At 42.0% G+C, this 23872-nt stretch overlaps 2 protein-coding genes across 3 annotated transcripts in view; one reads left to right on the top strand and one right to left on the bottom strand.

The window, feature by feature from the left end:
- Positions 1-23872, top strand: part of CMSS1 (cms1 ribosomal small subunit homolog) — a 487925-nt gene that overhangs the window by 217386 nt on the left and 246667 nt on the right. The window contains exon 2 of one of the 2 annotated variants that reach the window (XM_089682959.1): positions 17089-17163. The exons of the other annotated variant lie outside the window; for it this stretch is intronic. Coding sequence (XP_089539085.1) covers positions 17089-17163 — 75 coding nt within the window. The remainder of the gene's footprint in view (positions 1-17088; positions 17164-23872) is intronic. 2 annotated transcript variants of the gene reach the window in all.
- The window catches only part of FILIP1L (filamin A interacting protein 1 like), a 414625-nt gene that overhangs the window by 209095 nt on the left and 181658 nt on the right, over positions 1-23872 (bottom strand). Inside the window, exons 2-3 of the mRNA XM_089682958.1 lie at positions 16860-17145; positions 10178-10351 (exon numbers count right to left, since the gene is read on the bottom strand). Of these exons, the coding sequence (XP_089539084.1) occupies positions 10178-10351; positions 16860-17135 (450 nt within the window). The 5' untranslated portion in view covers positions 17136-17145. The remainder of the gene's footprint in view (positions 1-10177; positions 10352-16859; positions 17146-23872) is intronic.

The following is a 23872-nucleotide window of genomic DNA, read 5'->3' as shown; positions in this document are numbered from 1 at the left end:
ATCGTTTTACATTAATATCCGAGTCTGTGAAGATAATGTGTCAGTGTAAAGTAATCATGATATTGTAGTACTCGTGTTTAATGAAGTTTTGGTTGTAACCGTTTACATTCTTTTTCTACTACTGTAATGACCAATTATGTAGCAGACATGTTACATTTCCTGTAGGTTTGGTTACATTCATATACTGTGTTTGAAAGGTTTTATGTGACATAGTGCTTTGTGTGCAGTGGGCAAACAGATCCACAGAGCTTTTACAGCAGGAGTAAAACAATTTCCTAAAAAGACGCAAAAGGAAAAAAAGAAGTCTCAGAGTCTATCTGTGAAAGTTTTTTTGTATTTGCTTTCCCTCTGCTGATTTGACAGCCCCTAAAGACTGAGCATCCTGTTCTATTGCCTTACCTTTGTATGTTCTCTCTAAAACTATATCGCACCCAACAACAGAACTTTTAATATGATAATACCTGTTCTGATAAGAGACTGCAAGGCTGATGTACTCATTTACAGACTGATCTGAAATAGTGTCAGACTGAGCTGAAATTTTATTTATAGTGCAAACGTTGACAGTGATATAAAGGATTTGAGGTATTTATACTACAATTTAAAGAATTATCAATACGTTGAAAAAGTGTGTTGAATCTCGCAGAGGACGCAGTGCACATAGCACTTTGTCCTATTCAGATGCATGCAGTGGTTTGCAAAATAAAATGTATTTTCTGTTTGTGCTGTGCTGTAGCTTCATCCCAGACTGAAGCTTTATTTATGGGCATCCCCAGAGTGGAGCTAAAGCCAGCTCTGACACTTACAGCCAGCACCCCCTCCTCCTAGTTCTAAGATCTGTATCTCTGCAATCTAAAATTTCAAGCCCTGTGCTTCTACAGCTCTTAACCTCTGCCATCTTCAATCTTCCTTCCCCTCGGCCATCTTCAATCTTCCTTCCCCTCGGCCATCTTCAGTCTTCCTTCCCCTCTGCCATCTTCAATCTTCCTTCCCCTCGGCCATCTTCAATCTTCCTTCCCTTTGGCCATCTTCAATCTTCCTTGTACACAGAGGAAAGACTGAGCCCAGACCCAGCTGCTATTCTGGGGAGAGTTCTAGCTAGCGGTTTGTATTGTTTTGAATGACTGGAGATGAGCATCGTCATTCACAAAAATCAAAGCCAACAACAGCACAAGACAGCTACTACTCTGGTCGCTTACTCCAGAATAGAAGACAGACAGGCCCAGGCTCAGATATCTGAGAAACAAGAGTAGTAGATGGCATGTGTTGATGGTTGTGGGCTTGTGTTTTTTGAATGATTGATTGTATTGTTATTCACAATAACACAAGATACCAGCTAGTACTCCTTTTCCAGAATACCTGGTGGGTGGGTCTCTCTCTTATAATGACTCTAGCTCTCATCTCACATTCTCCTAAATCCTGTCACAGCAGACCTGCGGAGGCAGGGCTTGTGCAGCCTGCCTGTCTGTCATACCCCATCTCCTCTGTGTGCCTGTCAGCATGGTTGCCCATGTGTCGACCACAGTAACTCAACAACCATTTCATCGATCTGAATAGTGCCGAAATACTCACTCTAGAGGATTCAGTGAGTATTTTCCCCTACTGGTGACTAGACTACTTTAAAGCTGAGGTCTGGGCTGAATAAACATTGTTTAAATATCAGAGACATGTGAATTCTTTCTTACATCTCATTTGTATATTTCTTCCTATTCTGTGCAGTAATCGGACATGAAATAACTTCTGCAATTTTCCTCTGTGCAGGAGCTACTTGTAATATAGACTGGTCACTGCTGCTATTTCTCCAGGGCAACTGGTTTTCCCTGCCCCCATCCCAGGGCGTAGATGAGGAGGGGTCAGGGGGGTCGAAACCGTCCACAGATCATCTGTCACTGGTGAAGCAGCTAGGCTAGTGTAGCCTTTCAGGTGGAGGACCAGAATGGGATGGGAGCCGCACAGTCACTCTTTCCCTGATGATAATACATGTCAGTCCAAGTCCCAGTCTGTTTGTTTAGTATGCGGGCAGGTCGGAACCTGGGAGAGTGCAGGGTGATGTCAAGAGGGAGGGACTTAAGAGGAAACTTCAGCTACCCATTGGCTGGGAAGGCAGCAGGGTTCAGTGCAGCCTGTAGACTGCACCACCCCCCACTGCCTCCTCAGCCAATTAGTAAAGGGTGCTGTCCAACACTGCAGTTTCATGTCAACTCCACGGACTTCCTGTTCCTGCAGATGCGGGATTGAGAAGCGGGGCTGATGCAGAGAGAAGTCTGCCTGGACACAATCTGAACTGCAAGCAGTGAGGCTCTCCTGTCCTGCAATGATCGATAAGATGAGGGAGAAGAGGCCAAGAAAGCATTTGTTCCCCAATAGGAAATGAAAGGGAAAGGGGTGCTGCTAGAAGTGTCTCCTGTACACTGTATAGCCTGTGTCCCCATTTAACAACAGTGGCTTAGCTGCAGGGGTTGAAATGGAGACATCCCCTCCCCCCTCCATTAAGAGGGAGCAATGTCTTCCTGAGTGCTGTGCTCTCTGCCTCCCCCTATAGTGCAGTACCCAGCTGTGTGCATTGTTATTTTTAAAGTGTGTTTTCCCAAATGTGTGTCCATCCATCCCATGGCACTGGACAGTGTTCCACCCATCCTATGGCACTGCACAGCATTCCACCCATCCCATGGCACTGTAGAACGTTCCACCCATCCTATGGCACTGCATAGCGTTCCACCCATCCTATGGCACTGGAGAACATTCCACCCATCCCATGGCACTGCAGAACATTCCACCCATCCCATGGCACTGCAGAACATTCCACCCATCCCATGGCACTGCAGAGCATTCCACCATCCTATGGCACTGCGGACCGTTCCACCAATCCCATAGCACTGCACAGCGTTCCACATATCCCATGGCACTGCAGAGCATTCCACCCATCCCATGGCACTGCAGAGCAATACACTTCTCCCAATGCACCCCAATGAAAAATAATTATCTACGGCCCTGCCCCATCCTGTAGTTTTCTGGTGGTAGCTTATAGCGGGTAGATCTGAAAGATACCACCCATAGCTATAATTTCTGCACAGACCATGCGCTTGAAAATGATCACTGCTATGTGTAAGGTAGTATATGGGTTTGAAGTTGGTGCACACACAGTGGATTTTTATCTTTTGTTGCTGTTAATGACTATATTTAAATGAATGAATATTTTTCTACTCGGAGTTCAGCTTTAGGCAGTAACCTAAAGTATATGTAAACCCTCACCTTGTAAAACAACTCATTCAGTTTAAACTAGAAATGAAAGGTAAAACATTTGTGTATAGATCTAAAAAATTATAAACACTTCCCCCCCCCCCCCTTTTTTTTTATAAGAGATCACATACCCTCTGTTCTCGGCTCCATAAGAGCTCGGGGAGGAGAAACAGCAGTACACTGATCGTCCCAGTGTAAGGTTGTGCGGCGGGTGTTGGTTGGGTGTGTCAGGACAAGCTTGATCATTGGAGGAGAGCAGGCTGAGTTCTTAGCTAGCAAACTGACCATGGTATGTTCTCCTGTCTAGTGTGGTCAGTTTTTAGTAGGAAAGCAGAGGAACACTAAGGATTTCATACAAAGGAAGCAATACAAAGAGAACAGGATACTTTTTTTATACAAGGTACAGCAGGCACGAATCAGGAATATGGAGTGTTAGGTTTACATAATCGTTAAAGTCAAATTTTGCTCAGCAATGGACATTTTAAGTACTTACATATTCTTAACAAGCAGTAAATTAGCTTCAAAACAAAGTTTCTGCAACCTCTGTAGCTGCAGGCATATTGGAGGAATGTATCCTCAATATTCACTACAGAACCACTCAAATCCTACAAGTCATTATCTCAGCCGATCAGCTTATCCTGTTCACCCCTTCCAGACTTCTGTTTTGTTTACACTAGAGATAAGAAGGCACAAACATTGCTGCGGACAAAGTGCTATGTTATAAACTGAGGCTGAATTACTCCACAGTGCTAAACAGTTCAGTAAAGACTTGTTTTAAAAGTCATTTACAGCATGGTAAGTATACAGTATCTCACAGAAGTGAGTACACCCCTCACATTTTTGTAAATATTTTATTATATCTTTTCATGTGACACTTGTAACATGTAACACTGAAGAAATGACACTTTGCTACAATGTAAAGTAGAGAGTGTACAGTTTGTATAACAGTGTAAATTTGCTGTCCCCTCAAAATAACTCAACACACAGCCATTAATGTTTAAACCGCTGGCAACTAAAGTGAGTACACCCCTAAGTGAAAATGTCTAAATTGGGCCCAATTAGCTATTTTCCCTCCCCGGTGTCATGTGTCTCCTTAGTATTACAAGGTCTCAGGTGTGAATGGGAAGCAGGTGTGTTAAATTTGGTGTTATCACTCTCACTTTCTCATTCTGGTCACTGGAAGTTCAACATGGCACCTCATGGCAAAGAACTCTCTGAGGTTCTGAAAAAAAAGAATTGTTGCTCTACATAAAAATGTCCTAGGCTTTATAAAATTGCCAAGACCCTGAAACTGAGCTGACCAAAACCATACAGTGGTTTAAAAGGACAGGTTCCACTCAGAACAGGCCTCGCCATGGTCAACCAAAGAAGTTGAGTGCACATGCTCAGCGTCCTATCTAGAACTTGTCTTTGGGAAAAAGATATATGAGTGCTCAGACCATACGCCTTACACTACATCAAATTGGTCTGCATGGCTGTCGTGCAGAAGGAAGCCTCTTCTAAAGATGATGCACAAGAAAGCCCGAAAACTGTTTGCTGAAGACAAGCAGACTAAGGACATGGATTACTGGAACCATGTCCTGTGGTCTGATGAGACCAAGATAAAAAACTTATTTGGTTCACATGCAGTCAAGCATGGTGGTGGGAGTGTCATGGTCTGGGGTTGTATGAGTGCTCTCGGCACTGGGGAGCTACAGTTCATTGAGGAAACCATGAATGCCAACATGTACTGTGACATACTGAAGCCTTCAGAGGCTGGGCCACAGGGCAGTATTGCAAAGTGAAACAAAAACGAGAAGCGCACCAACCTTGTGCATTACCTCAGCTAGCTCTGATGAAGAAGGCATGGCCTTCGAAACACGTCAGCTGTACTGAGTGTCTACCCCCATGATGGGATTTGCGCTGGTTCCTTATCTCTGAAGTCCCTTTGAGGACTACATGCCTGATTTTATTCGCTGTTTGTGAGTACCATTCTTTAATAAAATTTGGTTGCTGAGGTAATGCGCAAGGTTGGTGCGCTTCTCGTCTTTGTTTCACTTTGCAGTATTGGTCGGGCTTCCCCAGCCTTGTTTGGAGCTGCACAACCTTGTATGCACTGGTGGTCGCTTTTTTCTGGTTTTGGTTCCATCTACTTGCCACCAGCCTGGGTCCTTGAGCGCAGGAGAAATCGCATCTGGTCCACAGGGCAGTATTCCAACATAACAACCCCAAACACACCTCCAAGACGACCACTGCTTTGCTAAAGAAGCTAAGGGTAAAGGTGATGGACTGGCCGAGCATGTCTCTAGATCTAAACACTATTGAGCATATGTGGGGCATCCTCAAACGGAAGGTGGAGAAACACAAGGTCTCTAACATCCACCAGCTCAGTGATGTTGTCATGGAGGAGTGGAAGAACTGGGGAACTCCATGCCCAAGAGGGTTAAGGCAGTTCTGGAAAATAATGGCGTCCACACAAAATATTGACACTTTGGGCCCAATTTGGACATTTTCAGTTAAGGGTGTACTCACTTTTGTTTCCAGAGGTTTAGACATTAATGGCTGTGTGTTGAGTTATTTTCAGGGGACAGCAAATTTACACTGTTATGCAAGCTGTACACTCACTACTTTACACTGTAGCAAAATGTAATTTCTTCGGTGTTGTCACATGAAAAGATATAATAAAATATTTACAAAAATGTGAGGGGTGTACTCACTTCTGTGAGTTACTGTATATAGGTAAAATTTCTTTGTTTTTTTTTTTTGTTTTTTTTACCATCTGTGTCCCACTGGGAAAATTTTCCTTAACTTCATGTGCCATAGCAACAGCAAAAATCAAGAGGAACTCACATAAGTTTCGTGTAGCACAGCTCCAAGTGCTGATGCCACTTTTCTGATAATATACCTGATTAGGGTGCTGGCATAAATATACTCATCCAGGAAGCTCTATAACTCAAAATAAGGAGATGCCGCACACCTACAGCTCCAAGTATACATAATGTGAAGAGCAGCTTCAGTCCCTACTCCTTCCAATAGCTACACCCCCAACGCCTTTCACCCCCGCCAACTGGGTTTTAGTCCTAGAAGTGGGATCATGGAGCAGGACTCTAAGTATTTATGCATCATCAGCTGCTAGATGGCAAAACCTGTGACGGGTTTAAACAAATTAAAGACTAGTGAAGGGATAGCAGCTGAGTTCCCCATATCAAGATGCTATTCACCAGATAACTCATACATGGCTCATACTTGGCTCACCTATGAAAGGAACAGTGATTTCAAAGTAAAAATATTGTTCAACAACCAAGTTGAGTATGAGTATATAAAAAAAAAAAAAAGTAAAAATGCATAAATGGTTTGGAGGCTTGCTTCACGATCCCACCTTTTATCACTGAGGGTTGGTGGATGGGGTGAACCCTGTCAGGGGGTATGGCTATTAGGAGGAGTAGGGGCTGAAGCCGCTCTTCACATAATGTACTCCTTGGAGCTGTTTGGTATACAGTGTCTTCTTATCTTTGGTTAAAAAAAAGGGATTTCACTTGCTTTTGAGAGACTGTCTCTCACTTTTTAAAAGCTGTCCATGCATCAGCTGTTCCCATTAAAAGAATTCCCCTTTATTCCTGTTCCGGTGACACCTCAGAACTTTGGATTATCCACCTGTTGTTCCTGTGATAATGTTTCTATTTCTCCTACGACAAACCAAGGATTAATCTCCTCAGCAGAGACAAATACAAACTCCACAGGCTTGCTAATCTTTCCCTACTTTGTATTACAAAAATAGCTTTATATGCACTTTATTGCTCCACTTTAAAAAAAAAAACCCGTACTAGGCCTATTATGAGAAAACTAACATGTTAGCTGGACAGTAGGTGCAATTTATATAACTTCCACTTACTCTATCACTTTACTCCTACAATTCAGGGCTGAGTGCCTAAGTGGCCAGTTGCCAGGCCTGACCGCTGGCATATGGCGGTTTATGGGAGGGCCTAAGGCTGTGGGTGAGTGTCGACAAAATATATGGTTGAAATTTGCACAATGATGTTGAGGGTGCAATGAAGGGGCTCCAGCAGGAAAACAAGTGAGCTGGCTCCAGCAGACATCTATGGTGTCACTACAGGGGGAGCGGTTGATGGTATACTGCAGCATTAGATCACTAGTCTGAACTCCCAGAAGGACGGCAGACCCAGTTGAGTTAACTGTTTTCAAAGCATTGTTTTCTTTTTTTTTTTTCAAACAAATTGCTGAATGATGAAAGCGGGTGAAGGCAAGATGGATGAGGTGGTTACAAAATTGCCTGAAGATCAGCTTTAGGTTCATCATCTTAAAAATATTTAAAAAAATAATGTGAATACTTTTATTGTATGTAATAAACACATACAGATATCAGACTTTAATATTTATATTGACAGTGAGATGAAAGATAGATATACAAACATCCATCATTCCGTCTGTGCCCACCTTAAATTTTATCTGCCATATTGGTCATTTAGGTCTATGCAGTCATGACTAATCACCAAAACAATCCTCAATACATTTTTATTTAGAAGCAAATGTAATGAAAAATCAGGACAATATCTTGCTCCGCACACAGCCAAGAGCTGACATCATGTCCACATGTCAAAATGGATTTCTACCACTTCGGCCTACAGAGAGACATCTTTATAAATGGCTAAAATATTAGCCTTTCCAAGTGAACATTTTACATTTTAATTGAAAGCAGATAGAGTTCAACTGGAAAGGCTATGCTGTAACAAAAGTGCAATGTCTGGAATAGGAGTGAGAACATACAAGGTGACTGGCAGTTATTGAAGCCCTAGTTCAAAGAAATATATTATCTTCTATTTTTCATTAGTTCAAATATTATTTCTGCCTTAAAAGCTTAATAACACCATGATTTATGGCAGTTTTCATGAATTAAGGCTATGATAGCATGACGTTTCAAAGAGAAGTTTTTTCCAAAATTGGGGAGTTTTTTCCTTTTTTTGTAAGAGCGGTAAAACAGCTAAAATTTCCATTTTATATTTATTTAGGGGGTAGGGTGTCCCTGGTACTGGTAAAATAAACATACATGGATTTTATTAACAAAATTAGTCCTTGGGCTGCTATCATGTAACATGTACAGTATATGTCCTGCATTACCATAATGCAGTACTATTTTGCATGCATATTAGGCGTTTCAAGTTAGGTCTTAGAGCAAAACTGTAAGAAAATGGGTAAATACACAGCTGAAATACATATGTTTTTACTGTTATACCTGTCAAAGGATTTGTAGTTCTGTACCATCTGTCTTGTGATTTACACATATTTTTTTCACACTGCACAGCCAGACAGATTTATCGTTATGGTCCTGCATTTCAGATTAATGTGTCACCTCTCCACCTCCCAGCTCCTCATTGGACAGTGAATCAGGATCATGATCTCTGTCTAGTGAGTGGTGAACTGACCAAGTAGGCAGTAAAGCTGATCTAGCAGAGATGTATATATCAAGCAAATGACTAGCAAATTATAGGTTTTGACTTTAAAGTGGAACTTCAGACTCATTCTTTCTATTTCCAAATAAAGCTTTGAAATCGCTCACATTAGCAGCAGTGGATTGCTCTCCAGAGGCAGTTAAGTGATTTGCAGGTATTCAGGAGGTGATACTTCTGCCTCCTGAAAGCCTTCTTTTTCTTTTTTTTTTTCCTGGTACCACAGGGTATTTCACATAAACAACCTTGCAACAGTGTGCCAAGTGGTTAGAATACACTTACAGTGTGGAACTATTTACTTCAACGGGTGTGTTTGCCAAGCAAAATACCTACCTATTGCAACATACCGAGATAAAATTTCTGCATCAGAATGTGGGGGTACCTGAGCAGCCGCCATGTAAATTTGTAGGTAGGCTGACAGGAGTGGTGGTAAAAGCTTGAATCAACCACCTGTTTTTACCTCCGCCCCCTTACCGCTAGTGTGAATGAGGCCTTTGTTTTGGATAAAGTGAGGAAGGGTACCAATTTCTGTCTGGATTTTATTGCTGACTGAGATTTTCAAGAGATTTTTTCTTTGGTTGTTGTGCAAGTGTTGCAATAAGAAGTGAGAAAAAAATTTCAGAAGTCACACATTTCAGCATTATCACTGTCATGGTATCTCCATTGAGAGGGATCCCCTCATCACCTGTTCTGGTGACCATTGTCAGTGGTGGGATCCTCCCTCCCCTTCTGTCTCTTGGACAACAAGTGAGAGGAAAACTCCCAAACAGGGACATAGACTTCAATTTAAAAAGTTGGTGAACCATTAATACTCCTGGCTTAAATTCCTTAAAGCGGAGTTCCACCTGAAAAAAAACAAAAAAAAAGTCAGCAGCTACAAAAACTGTAGCTGCTAACTCTTAAAATACAGACACTTACCTGTCCCTCGGTCCAGCGGTGTCCTCACCACTGCTGGTTTCACCGGCCATCTTCTCTCACTGGCGCCAGCATCTTCAGTGTGGGCACCCGGCTGGGACAGCTTGCGGGTGCCCACTGCACATGCGTGAGAATCGCTGTGCTTTGTGAATGGCCCCTTAGTCTTTTCGGACCTGTCACGTGTCCCAGAAGACTAAAGGGAGGGAGGAGGGGACAACTTCTGCTTCCAATTACCTAGGTGATCGCAGTGGAAGTGGAAGCGGGTACCTGTCAAATTCAGGTACCCACTCCCCAAAGGTGCCAATCCTTAATGGGGAGCGGGGGCAAAGGCTTAAAGTGGAACTTCCCCTTTTGGGTGGAGCTCCGCTTTAAGTCTCGACTAGAGTTTGCCAGGAGCCCCTGAGCATGTTCATTATATAAATAGCCTCTTTAGCGCCAAGCTCTGCAATCCCCCACTGTACATACCACAATATGATGCCAAGACCTTTTGCTCTAAAACCACTCTCCCCCCCCCCCCCCCCAAAAAAAATAATTATATTTTGGACACTTCATTGGTATTGGAAAAAATCAGTGATACATACCTCGCATATTGGCTTTTCATAAATATCTTCTTGCCATTGTGTAGCGTTAGATTGGATAGCATCTCTCTGAAGGGCCTCTAAAACACGTTTTGGAGTCACAAATCCGTATTGAGCTTCCAGTAATGCCAGATCAATTTTCTCAGCCTTTAACACAGATATTACTTCATCCCGTGCCTGGAGTGAAAACAGAAAACCTTATTACTGCACTTCAGTTTGTATATCTGTGTTGTATCCCTAGTTTTGTGCCCTCTTAAAACAAACCTAAACCCAATGATTGCTTTTCTGAAGTACCCCCGGACTGTGTTTGACTTTGTTTGACTGTCTACTCTCCACCTCAACCTTCTGCCTGGTTCTTTGACAACATCTGTTTGCCTCCTTCCTGAACCTCTGACCTGAACCAACTGTGTCTCTGATCTGTACATATTTTCAAATTACATTTTCTTAGTGACTTACAGTTTTATTTGAGTTGCTTATAATGTGAGTAGACTTAAAATGAACCTATGGTTAGGATTCACACATCCATGTAATTACAATTTCTTAAGTCCTAAGCAGGCTTTAAATGAAGTCCTCCGTAGTTGCAGGCATTATGAAGGAATTCATGCTCAAAGTTCAGAGCAGAACCACTCATATTGGGTTTAGCTAAGTTTAGCTAACCCTGCTCCCCTGTCAGAGCATTTGCACTGTGTTTACTTGAGTCACCGATGACAAAGAAAAAATAGCTGGTATAAAAATGGCTAAAACATCAGCGCTTTTGTTCACTTTGAGAATGAATTGCTTTACAGTGCCTGCAGCTACAGAAGTTACTGAGGCATTGTTTTGAGGCTGATCTGCCCATTTGAGCTCCAGAAGGTTTTAGTCCCTTCATGACAAGGCATTTTTTGCCATTCAACACTGCTCTACTTTAAGTGGCAATTGCATGGTCATGCGATACTGTACGCAAAAGATTTTTTTTCAGTCTAGGCCAACATGTATTCTGCTACGTGTCTTTGGGAAAACAATCCCAATAAATGTATATTAATTGGTTTGTGTAAAAATTATAGCATCTACAAACTACAATATATATATACATATATCTGATGGTCTATCTAATTTTTTAAGGCCCTAAAATGTCAGGACAGTACGAATTCCCCCCCAAGTGACCCCTTTTTTTGAAAGTAGACATTCTGAAGCATTTAGTAAGAGGCATGGCCAGTTTTTTTGAAATTGTAATTTTTTTGTCACATTTTTTTGAAAATGGAGAAATTAAAAAAATTTTTGTTCACGTTTTTTTTTCATACTGTCACCAGTGCAGTACAGCGTCATCATGTGATCAGGAACACTGACTGGTGATAGTAAAGGCTTAATTTTTTTTAAAATAACAAACGCATCATACCTGCTCTCTGCAGTGGTTTTGCACAGAGTAGCCCGGCTCCTCCTCTTCTCAGGTCCCCCGCCAACGATCACACATATGAAGCCACGGCTTAGCCCTGCCCCATTCTCATTGGCTCACTGGCTGTGATGGACAGCAACGGGAGCCAATGGTTCCTGCTGCTATCTCAGCCAGTAAGGATAGGGGGAGTCCTGGGATTGCGAAAACTCCAGTGCACATCGCTGGATCGAGAGGGTGCTTAGGTGAGTATTAGGGGAGGTTGGGGGAGCTGCTGCACAGAAAAGGTTTTTACCTTCATGCATAGAATGCACGAAGGTATAAAACCTTAAACCTTTACAACTACTTTAAAAAAAATTAAATGAAAAATTATTATAATTTTTTTTAAACATTTAAAAAAAATGTCTACTATATTTTTTTTAACATGCTTTCATCAGAGTAGTTCAGTGTCACCATAGTAACACTGCACTAATCTGAGGAGGTGATCAGGGATTATTTATTTTTTTACACTTTGTTGTTATAATGAAAATGTTCAACTGTCATGAATAGATTAAACATTCATGACCTCCGTGATCACTAGTGATCTGTGATTGGCTACAGCTAATCACATGGTACAGAGTGCTGTGATTGGTCCAGGTACTATGTGGTAGCTGTGGGCCAATTACAGCATATTTAACACAGCTGTTATGAATGAATTCATTCACAACAGCTTTGTTGACATTGTGATCAAGTGATCGCATAGCGTTCACATAATCACTGGCCCTAAGTACCAGGATCCCATGCAGGCAAAATGATCTACATGTAGGTATACTGTGGCTGGTCAGCAATTTGTTAAGGTTAAACTCTGGGCAAAATCTACAGAAAACATCTCTTCAGTCAATGCACATTTCCATGTTATGTCTTAAAAAATGTTGCTGATCCTGATAATCCTACCAGAAATGCAGTGGACTTCAAATGTACTGTAGTGGACTGACAACTTTGCCACTGCTGCACTGCAATAACAGGAGAGCAGAGGGAACAGCAGATTGCTAGTATGGGAGAGCAGGGAGTGTTTACATAGTAAACAAGTCTGACAACACTGCTTGAAATTTCATTGCAGTATTGGCAGAGTTGTCAACTCACTATTGGAAACTGACTGCATTTTGACCATGATCAACAGGTATTCTTCAGTACCTGCATTGTTTTTATATTGACATAAAGTAAATATTTGCATGAATTGGAAAACTACCGTATATACTCGAGTATAAGCCGACCCGAATATAAGCCTAGGTACCTAATTTTACCACAAAAAACTGGGAAAAACTATTGACTCGAGTATAAGCCGAGGGGGGAGGAATAGTGCCCCATCGTTGGTGTCAGTGGGGGGAGGAATAGTGCCCCATCGTTGGTGTCAGTGGGGGGAGGAATAGTGCCCCATCGTTGGTGTCAGTGGGGGGAGGAATAGTGCCCCATCGTTGGTGTCAGTGGGGGGAGGAATAGTGCCCCATCGTTGGTGTCAGTGGGGGGAGGAATAGTGCCCCATCGTTGGTGTCAGTGGGGGGAGGAATAGTGCCCCATCGTTGGTGTCAATGGGGGGAGGAATAGTGCCCCATCCTTGGTGTCAGTGGGGGGAGGAATAGTGCCCCATCGTTGGTGTCAGTGGGGGGAGGAATAGTGCCCCATCGTTGGTGTCAATGGGGGGAGGAATAGTGCCCCATCGTTGGTGTCAGTGGGAGGAATAGTGCCCCATCGTTGGTGTCAGTGGGTGGAGGAATAGTGCCCCATCGTTGGTGTCAGTGGGGGGAGGAATAGTGCCCCATCGTTGGTGTCAGTGGGGGGAGGAATAGTGCCCCATCGTTGGTGTCAGTGGGGGGAGGAATAGTGCCCCATCGTTGGTGTCAGTGGGGGGGAGGAATAGTGCCCCATCGTTGGTGTCAGTGGGGGGAGGAATAGTGCTCCATCGTTGGTGTCAGTGGGGGGAGGAATAGTGCCCCATCGTTGGTGTCAGTGGGGGGAGGAATAGTGCCCCATCGTTGGTGTCAGTGGGGGGAGGAATAGTGCCCCATCGTTGGTATTAGTGACACCAATGATTGGGCACTATTCCTCCCACTGACACCAATGATACTTACCTTGCTGACCCCTGCTCCAGCCTGGGCTCGCTCGCTCCCTCCCTCTCCCATGGTACACACTTAGCGGTCAGATGTCTTCCTTCTCCGGCCCCTCTCCTCCTCTTCACTCGCTCAATCTTCGCGGTGCCGCTCGGCTCCTCCTCTCCAAGCTCCACCTCCTTGCCGGTGATTGGGCGCCTGTGTGCCTCTCCTGTGCTACAGTTCCGGTGGCCAATCACCGGCGAGGATTGATCCCGGGGGTGTGTCCAGATGACAGGGACGGCAGGTCATCCCGCCCACACCTGGAGACGGATAGAGGAGCGGTGTCTCTGTTCCTAAGGCAATCGGAAATATGTGTTTTCCGATGGTCTTAGGCGACCCCTGTGAAAGTGTCATTCGACCCCCAAAGGGGTCGCGACCCACAGGTTGAGAACCGCTGCTTTAGAAGCAGCGCCCCCTGCTAGACATCTGCAGACGTTGACTCGAGTATAAGCCAAGGGGGCCGTTTTTCAGCACAAAAAATGTGCTGAAAAACTCGGCTTATACTCGAGTATATACGGTATGCTGATCTGTGTTTAAGATTTTGCCTGCATATACACTTATATAAATACTTACTTAAGGTCCGGTCCAAGCATGTAGGCCTTTACAAAATAATCTAGAATGGGTGACTGGGGACAAAGAGAAGGCAAATTTATTAAATACCTTCTTCAGCTCTGTGTATACAAAGGAGCATGGGGGAGCTCTTGTCCATAATGGGCATGGTATTGACACAGCTCCAGATGATCCACATTGGCTCACAATTGATATGATCCAAAAATATTTAGACAGAATAAAGGTGAATAAAGCACCTGGACTGGATGGCATACACCCACGGGTCTTTAAAGAATTGAGCTCTGTTATTGCAAAGCCATTGTTTCTAATTTTTAGGGACTCTTTAATGACTGGCATAGTACCACTGGATTGGCGTAAGGCCAATATGGTGCCAATATTTAAAAAGGGGTCAAACGCTTTACCAAGTAATTATAGACCTGTTAGTTTAACTTCTCTAGTTGGGAAGATACAGGAGAGTTTAATAAAAGACCACATAGATGAGTTCTTGCTAGAAAAAAATATTTTAAGCAACAGACAGCATGGATTCATGAAGGACAGAACTTGTCAAACAAATCTGATTTCTTTTTATGAGGAGGTGAGCAAAACCTTGGACAGAGGGGTAGCGTTGGACGTGGTATACTTGGATTTTGCAAAAGCATTTAACACAGTTCCCCACACACGGCTAATGTGTAAAGCATACTACAAGCTTGGAAAAATCTGTATGTAAATGGATAGAAAACTGGCTAAAAGATCGTATTCAAAGAGTAGTGGTTAATGATTCATACCCTGCATGGTCTAGGGTTGTCAGTGGTGTACCCCAAGGTTCAGTGTTGGGACCCTTACTTTTTAATATATTTATAAACAATATAGGGTCTGAGATTAAAAATCCCATTTCAGTCTTTGCAGATGACACCGAGCTGTGCAGTGGAATAACGTCCTTACAGGATGTCTTCAATTTACAAGCCAACCTCAATGCTCTGTTTAATTGGGCAACTATGTGGCAAATGAGATTTAATGTTGATAAATGTAACGCAATGCACTTGGGGGATAAGAATATGCAGGCATCATACATACTAGGGGGGTACAATTAGGGAAATCAATGGTGGAGAAGGATCTGGAAGTTTTGGTAGATCACAAGCTTAATAATGGCATGCAATGCCAAGCTGCGGTTTCTAAATCCTCTCTTGTATTACAAGAGCTATAGACTCCAGAGAGAGAGATATCATATTACCCCGGTACAAATCATTAGTAACACCTCATCTCGAATATGCAGTTCAGTTTTGGGCACCAATTCACAAAAAGAACATTGGGAACTGGAGAAAGTACAGAGAAGGGCAACCAAACTGATAAGAGGCATGGAGGAGCTCAGCTATGAGGAAAGATTAGAGGAACTAAATTTATTCTCTCTTGAGAAGAGGAGATTAAGGGGGATATGATCAACATGTATAAATACATCAGTGGTTCATATAGTGAACTCGGTGTCAAGTTATTCACCCTGAGGTCATCACAAAGAACAAGGGGGCACTCTTTACGTCTGGAGGAAAAGAAATTTAATCTCCAAACACTGAAAGGTTTCTTCACAGTAAGAGCTGTGAAAATGTGGACTCCCCCAAGAGTTGGTTCTGGCCAGCTTAATGGATTGTGTTAAAAAAGGCCTGGATTCTTTCCTAGATACACAGAATAGAACTGGATACTAACATTTATAGGTAAAGTTGATCAAGGGAATATCCGATTGCCTCTCAGGGGATTTTATTTCCCTGCAGGAGCAAATTGGATCATGCTTTGCTGGGGGTTTTTTTGCCTTCCTCTGGATCAGCTGTGGGTATAGGATTATAACTTTTTTTTTTTATGGCTGAACTGGATGGACTTTTGCCTTTTTTTCAGCCAGACTAACTATGTAACTTGATTGTACATAGCCTGGTAACAGGTTCACTTTAATTTAAAAAAAGACAATAACTGTATGCTTAGAAACATTTCTAAGCATGCAGTTTTTGTTTTTTGCTTTGCTTTGCTTCGCTTCTTGGAGTGAATTTGATATGTACTTTTCTATTCTATTTGTGACTGGCAATTACAATCACAACAGTCCCAGTAACCATTTTGCACATCACCGTAGGCTCACGTGTTGACAGATCACTCATGGCAGCCAGAGGCATTTGAAATGTTGATGGAGCCAGAGTGATATCAAAGTAAAAATACTGCATAAGGAGAAAGGACGGTACTTCAATATAGTTATGAAAAAATTAAAAACATATAGCAAATGTGTTTTAGGAAGACAATTTAAAAAAAAAGTAGATCTTCTCAGTAATTCATTAGATACATGTATTCTAAACAGACTATAAAGAATGTCTATATATAAATCTGGCAGCTGATGAAAGAAATTCAAAGTTAAATGACTGTCATACTGTGCAGTAAAACAAATCTGAACATCACTTCCCACAGGGCAGACTGACATTCAAACCGAACCTAATATTGTCCTCATTGTCTGTGATAGAGTGAGGATATGCATACCATTAGCATGTAATAATGACAGTGCTTTCACATATGATTTATAATAACAGCCTATGCTGGCAAGAGAGACCCATATGTATAATCCAAATATATGGTCTGCTTATTGCGTGAAGCATGAAAAACAACTGACTTGCAGCTCTCCCTCCAGCACGCTAAGCAGGAACAGAAGGTCATCCCGAGAAAGATCATCTGCTTTTCTGTTAGAGGTCTTTTGTTTCTGATCCGATTTGTGGCTTCTTAAGATAGTGCCAGTTTCAGCCACATAGTCTCTGTGTTTCTTCCCCCTGTTCCGCTTAATGGTGTCTGACTCCTCATGGCTTCCTGTGCCAATGTGATGGTAGATGTCTGCTTGTTTGCAGGTCATCCTCTTGGCTGGACACTCAGTACTTATACTTTCAGAACGCATTTTTGGAATACTGCAAAATACAACAAAGGTATGAATGAGTATCAAAAAAATTGATCTTTTTTTTTTTGCATAGATTAATAAACTAAATGTACACCTTCTCTGCATGGAATCACAAACCCTCTTTACAGAACAAAAACTCAGCAAATTAAACTTGAATCTGTGACCAGCCTATGGACATTCAAATGGTTATAAATTCTTAACAAGTCATGACTGAGTTTTAAAACAACCCCTCACTGACCTTTGTAGCTGAAGGCACTATGAAGCAATGCATTCTCAACCATCATATCAGTAGCACTGAGGTAATCTTAGTCATTCTGTCAGTAGTTAAGCTCCCCTCTCCCAGAGCGTCTGCCTTGACTGAAATGCTGAAAGACTGCTGGATCACAGTTGAAAAAAGGTAACTGAGCTGCTGATGACTTCAGTGCCCCTGTTGTCAACTTTGAGGATTAATTACTCTAAATTTCAGCAAAATCTCTCTCTCTCTTCCACATCAGACGGTGTTCCTGTAAATGTTTAAATACTGCACAGGATGGGACTAATGACCTTTCAGTACCTACCCATGAAGCTCACTGAACTGTACAACATTAGAATCTTTATTATGACATGGCCCTTAAAGAAATATCTTGTTTAGAGAATGTGTTTCTTTTTCAGATTTGGATTGTTTAATTCATGTTCAGTTGAAGTGTACTGAAAGAAATATGGAGGCTGCTGTTATTGACTTTCTTCTGAAAGTTCAAGTTGCCTGACTGTTAGGACTGATCTTCTGATTCAATACTTTTTCAGGGTTAGTGACCTAGGAAGTAGTGATGTGAAGCATTATGTCAGCACAGATTTTCCTTAGTAGAGAATCTCCTAACCATCTGTGTGAGCTATTTGAGCTGCATCTGACACCCTTGCCAAGTTTTTTAGCTTTGGCAATCTTCTTTTTGTGATATACATGTGAGAGACATTTCACTGCAAATATTTTTCTCCAAAAAGAAGCAAGGACTTCTAGGTCATTTCCTACATGGCAGGCTTGTAAATGAAGGCCCCACCAATCAGATGCGTAAAGTGTTTGTAAACCCTTACATATACTCAGTGAAGTGAGTGGCCTCAGGTGATACACAGGGATGAAACAAATCCTCCCTCATAAGTTGTACCTGTTTATCTGCAGTATTCTCTTGTCTATATCCAATCAAAATGCTGAATTTATAAAGCTTGTGGGAGAGTTCAGAAAAAAAAGGGGAAGGAGCTGAAGTTCTGACAGCTGATTGGGGGGAAGTGACACACCCCCCTACACAAAGAACACAGGAAGAGAGCGGAGGCTGGCAATCCGATGGAGGTTCCTCCCTTGTCACCATTTTTCTCTTGGTGTCAGGAAAACCTGTCAGAAATGACCCATGCTGATAGCAGAGGAACAAAGCAGCAGGTCCAGCTTGGGCCAATGTAAGTAGGCATGTGTCATATCTGTACAAACAAATGGCAACTGCCTCAATCTACAACTGGCCCTTGCAGCACTGGCCCTGCCTCAATCATCGTGATGTCAAAGCCCCTCCCTTACACGTTACACCACCGGGTCACGTGGCTTCATCATTCCCCCTCATGTAGCCACGTGACCCGGTGGCGTAACATGTAGGGGAAGGGCTTTGACTTTACGATGCTCATAGGATAGGAAAGAGCAGCACAGCTGGCTGCAGATCAGTGGTTGGAGGATCCATACCAGTAGCAGTGCCTTTTTGGAGTTACTTTGTAAGACACAATATTATACATCATACATGTGAATGGAATACTGGATATTGTTTTATCAATAAATGTTTTGTAAGGATAAAACACTATGTTTTGGTAATCTCTTTTTGGCATTTATCTGATGGAAGAGGACAGCTAGGAGAGTGGAGGAGACTCATGCTTATTGGACATCTTATATCAGGTCATATAAGGCACACATGCTATATATGACCTCACTTAGAGGTTTGGTCATATACACCAGGTTAGAGCACATCCGGTGGAGGTGTACACACATTGGTTTGCAGTGTATAATTGCATGAGGTGTTCTAAGAAGTTATTTTCTATTCAAGCATCTGTGAAGATATACAACCGTATAGAATACCAATGCATGGACACTTTTATTAAGAGATGTTTATGCTGATTGTTTTGGTTTAAATCAGAAGTGAAGCACGGCACTTGATTGATATTTTATCTCATATAACACATTTTGTATGGGATTGTGAATGGTGTGAGCGATTCACAATTTTATTTTCTAGTAATATTTTTTTTTCCTTTTATCATTTTGTATCTATATTTGGCATAGCAGTTCACAAGATTCTGCACTTTATACAATGACAAGAATTTCGCTACCTAAATACTTAAACACTATCACCTTGCCAGTGCTTTCTTCCCTAGGCATCCTGACCCCCCTACAGTGCTTACCTTACCAGCACTTCCTTGCCAGCACTGAAATGATTGATTTTGGCAACTCGGGGAAGTGTTAGTGTCACTCCCCTGGTCATTAACAGTGCTTGGGCTTGCCTGCTTAACCTGACCTCTGCCACATGGGAGTAGATTCCCCTACTCCTTCATACCTGAAAGTGCAAGTTATCATACCTAGCTGTGGAGGAGGAAGGAGCCGCAATGTGAGAATAAGGGTTCAGTAGGAGTGCTTCGCAGAGAGGCTGTTACTTTGCCCAGCATGCAAAAGATTACCATTTTTCTTGAGATGTAAAAAGCCAGTGGATGTTTCACTGGGCTCCACGTTTAAATGAAATGAAGTGAAACCTTGGTTCACTTTTGACCCTATAAAATAGTCAGACCAAGAGAATGTCACCAGCACACCACTGATCTCCAGAATAGATCCACAGTGTTATTCAGCGATCACGTCATTGTAACAAAAGCAACATTTCGGAGCCACACAGGACCCCTTTATCAGGTACGACTTCCTCGTGCATGGTTCCGAAATGTTGCTTTTGTTACATTTATGTGATCACTAAATAAAGCTTTGGACCAATTCTGGAGATCTGTGGTGTGCTGGTGAAATCTGCTCGTTCTGATTACCTTTGGTTCCAGACGGTGGTTGCTGCAGAACCCATTTATACTTACAGCCATCATTCAGGAACGTGTGTGTTAGGAACAATATTCTATAAAATAGTCAGGGACCTTGTGTTTCTACTGACAGAGAAAGAAAAGATTGGGGAACGTGCATGACAGTTGTGATGTTATAAGTGTATTGTCTACCTAGCTGTTAGGGTTTGTCCAGGTCTGGGCTGCAATGCGTTGTGTAAGTCACATTGGAGCATATCTAAAACCGATGATGGATCTCAAAGCTGGAAAGAGCGTTTAGAATATATGGACTGAAATAATTTGTTCTGCATGTAATGTCTCAATAAAAGTACACATAATCATACTAAGAGACAAAAACAGATTCGTGGTGGGTTTGGCGCTTTGTCAAAACATGTATATTGGTGACGGCATAATGAATATCATATTTGAAATGCCTGTTTCTATTTTGGCCATGGTTTATGTGATTATACGAATTCTAAACTCTCTGCAAGATAGAATATTCTTTTTTGGTTCTCATAACCTCATCTGAAGCAGTGTAATCAAATATATGATGTCATTATAAAAACCCATCGTTCACCTCACAGACTTTGCCATTTATTTGCTTTTCTCCCCCAAGAACTGGCTAGAATCTAACAATAGAGCATTTATAGAAGGCTATTTTGTGTATGAATTAACAGCTAACCACAGACCAGCATGTCCTTAAAGTAGTTTGTTAAAGCCGAGATCAAAACAAGCCTCTCCTGCAAGATGATGTGGAAGCGTGTCTTCACAGTGAACTCATGTCTACCCAGTTCACACTGGATAGAGATGGTCATGTTGGGTTATTCTATAAAAAAGGGAATTTATCATGTGGCTACACTATTCTGCAGACATGTGTCTTAGGTATGTCTCAATATTTTCTGTTTAAAATCCCTAAAGCAGCCTTTTATTCTCTTGACACACTTTTCCTCCTTCCTCTCTCCTTTTTAATATACAATTTTCATTTTTTTTTTTAATACTCTTTATTTTTTTGGATAACTGGCCCACACTTTCATGCTTCTTGCTTAGGCAATAATGATGCCCCCTACCTTCTCTCTTATTCCCAGGATGCATGTTACAACTTCAAGAAGGCTTTGGGGGCAATCAACTGCTCATGTGCCATGGCACATTATTTGGGAGCAGCTGTTGTTTCCTGATTCTTGAAGCCATTGTGCATGCACGTTGTCGAGAGCTGGCTTGAAAACTAGGAAGAAAAAGCCAACTCCCAAATGGTGGCGTGGAACCCTTTGGGCAGCAGAATGTATTTGAGTATGTTAACAAAGGACAAGCCACCAAGAAGGGTAAAGTGGGATTAAATGGGATTAAAAAATCAGAAAGAGGATATGAAGTTCCTTTTTAATGAGGAATTGAGCTGTAGACGTTGTACCCAGAAAGGCAAGCAGAAGGCAAAAGACTACCAATACTGACTGTAGTCTTGACTGATTTACCATGCCTTGACCTACACTACGATTCTGTGTGGAGAAAGCCTGCCAATACATGTATCAAAGTTCTGCCATTCCCTTCTGAACCGCCCTAATTTCGACTCATATGTGGCCAGGTTAAGGCTAGAAGAATATACGAGAAAATGCTCTGCTGCTAAAAGTATTTTTGTTTGTCTCTGTTAGACAGCCTCACTTTATATTTTAAAGTAACCCTGTACCGAAGCCCTGGTTCACATTGAATGCAATGTTGAAATCGCACTACTTCACTTGACGTAGTATGATTTCAAAGCCTCAGGTCAGTGTGATTTCAGGTGTGACTTACCTGACATCTGTGCGCAGATGTCTTTGCAAGTCGCACATGAAATTGCCGAAAATAGTGCAGGAACTATTATCGGAATCTGAGTCGCACTGATTTGACTGGAACCATTGTCAACAATAAGGTGCGACTGTCTGCATGCCCAGGCGCTTTATTTTATATACCTGTGGCCATGGAGGATGGAGGTGATTGGAATCAAATGATCTGGAGGGGTGTCCCATATATATATATATTATTATATATAATTGGCCCATCAAGTAGTCTTGGACTACAGAATGGTTAGTCTTTATATTGCGGATTTGGAAGAGTGGGAGGTTTTGAATAGTTTCAATAGAAAACTGGGCAGGGTTGACAACGCTCAGTTCACAAAGAGTATGTATGTTGTCACCCCACAACAGCACAGCGCAATTCTGGCAGATTAACAAGTATTCATCTATACTTGCAGAGGCTTAGAAAGGATAAAATATTGGCAATTGTGCATGTTTTTGTTTGGGTTTTTTTTGGTCATTTTAAAATTTCCAGCACCACCATAATGCATGCGTATGGGTAAAGGGTAGCTTTAATGTAGTACTGAAAGAGTGATACTCAGCCCAGACATGTCCCTGACCCTTGCTGTTTCCTGTTAGGACCTGAAAGGGTATAGGCTGGAGGGTTGGGATCCATTCATGCTCATTGCAGGAACAGAATTAAGGGTGGTAGTTCTGATTTGTTTACTTTAGTTATGTCTTGTGGATTACACTTTAAGTACTGCAGTGCCCATGGCCAGCAGAACGAGCTGCTATAAGATAGCCTGATGTGTAAGGAAGATCTGGTGCAAAAGATACGTATGAAGACTTATGCATTTTCATGGAGTGTGGACTTCTGAGCAATTAGTCCACCAGTACAACTGGTTACCAGATGGAGCCATACCTCACACACCTGTCACCTCTCCATGCATTAAATAATTCAGAGTGAATAATCCCCCTTAAAAAGTCATGTGTGGAGTGGAACGCGTAGGGATGGGACCTTGGATGACATCACAACGCTCGTTTGGACATCAGTGGAGTGTGGTAGTTGTATAGCGTTTGGAGGCGATATTGCACAGGATTGCCAAATCCTAAATATCTATCCTGGATGCAACTGGTGCGATTTCGCACCTGTTTCAAGTGAGTGCATACATATCTGTTTCATGAAATGATTACACTTTTAAAAGGATAAAGCACTATGTAAAGTTTTATTTGCATGTGGTGGAGTAGATATTGAGAAGGAGGTGAGTGGAAAGCTGTGGATATTGGCATTGGTTATACCTATGAGATCTACATGGTCCATTTACGGGACAAAGGCGCATTGTGACCGAGCAATTGTTGTGAGGTCATATAATGGAAGTGAGTGGACATCTGGTGGTGGCGCAGTCACTTATTGTTGGATGAAGCACAAGTGGTGGCACACATTTGAAGACACAAGACACTGGTAATTGGTTGATTGTGGAGGACTTTTAAACTGATTGTTTTTCTTTTTTGATGAATATTATCTGTTCACTACTATAATTAATATATAATATGGTGTAAGGTGTTACTTACGGTATGTTATAATATTAATCAGCGCTGCATGAACAGATTGCAATTTTGTTTCCTGAAATATATGATGGTCGCAATAGGTGTGTAGCTGCTGACATGGGGGGTTTCTAAGAACTTTATATTTTTTGCAGGTACAACTCAGCACATTAGGAGGAATTGATCAGATCGTCACAGTTAGTATTAAGTGTTTTTTTTATTTTATTTTATATATTTTATTTTTATTTTTTTCCTTAGCAGCTTGCAAGGTTTATATACTTGAAGAATTCATGGTGAAGCAGTTCTGAACTGGAAACCTTATGGGAGGGAGCAAAGCAGTTTTATATTTGCATTAAGAATCTCTTCAAATTATGTATATAAAATAATGACATATTC

Source organism: Staurois parvus, unplaced genomic scaffold (genome assembly GCF_062004578.1).
Source record: "Staurois parvus isolate SC_StPar_1 unplaced genomic scaffold, SC_StPar_1.0 ptg000299l, whole genome shotgun sequence".
NCBI lineage: Eukaryota > Metazoa > Chordata > Amphibia > Anura > Ranidae > Staurois > Staurois parvus.
This window is presented reverse-complemented; position numbering and strand designations above follow the sequence as displayed.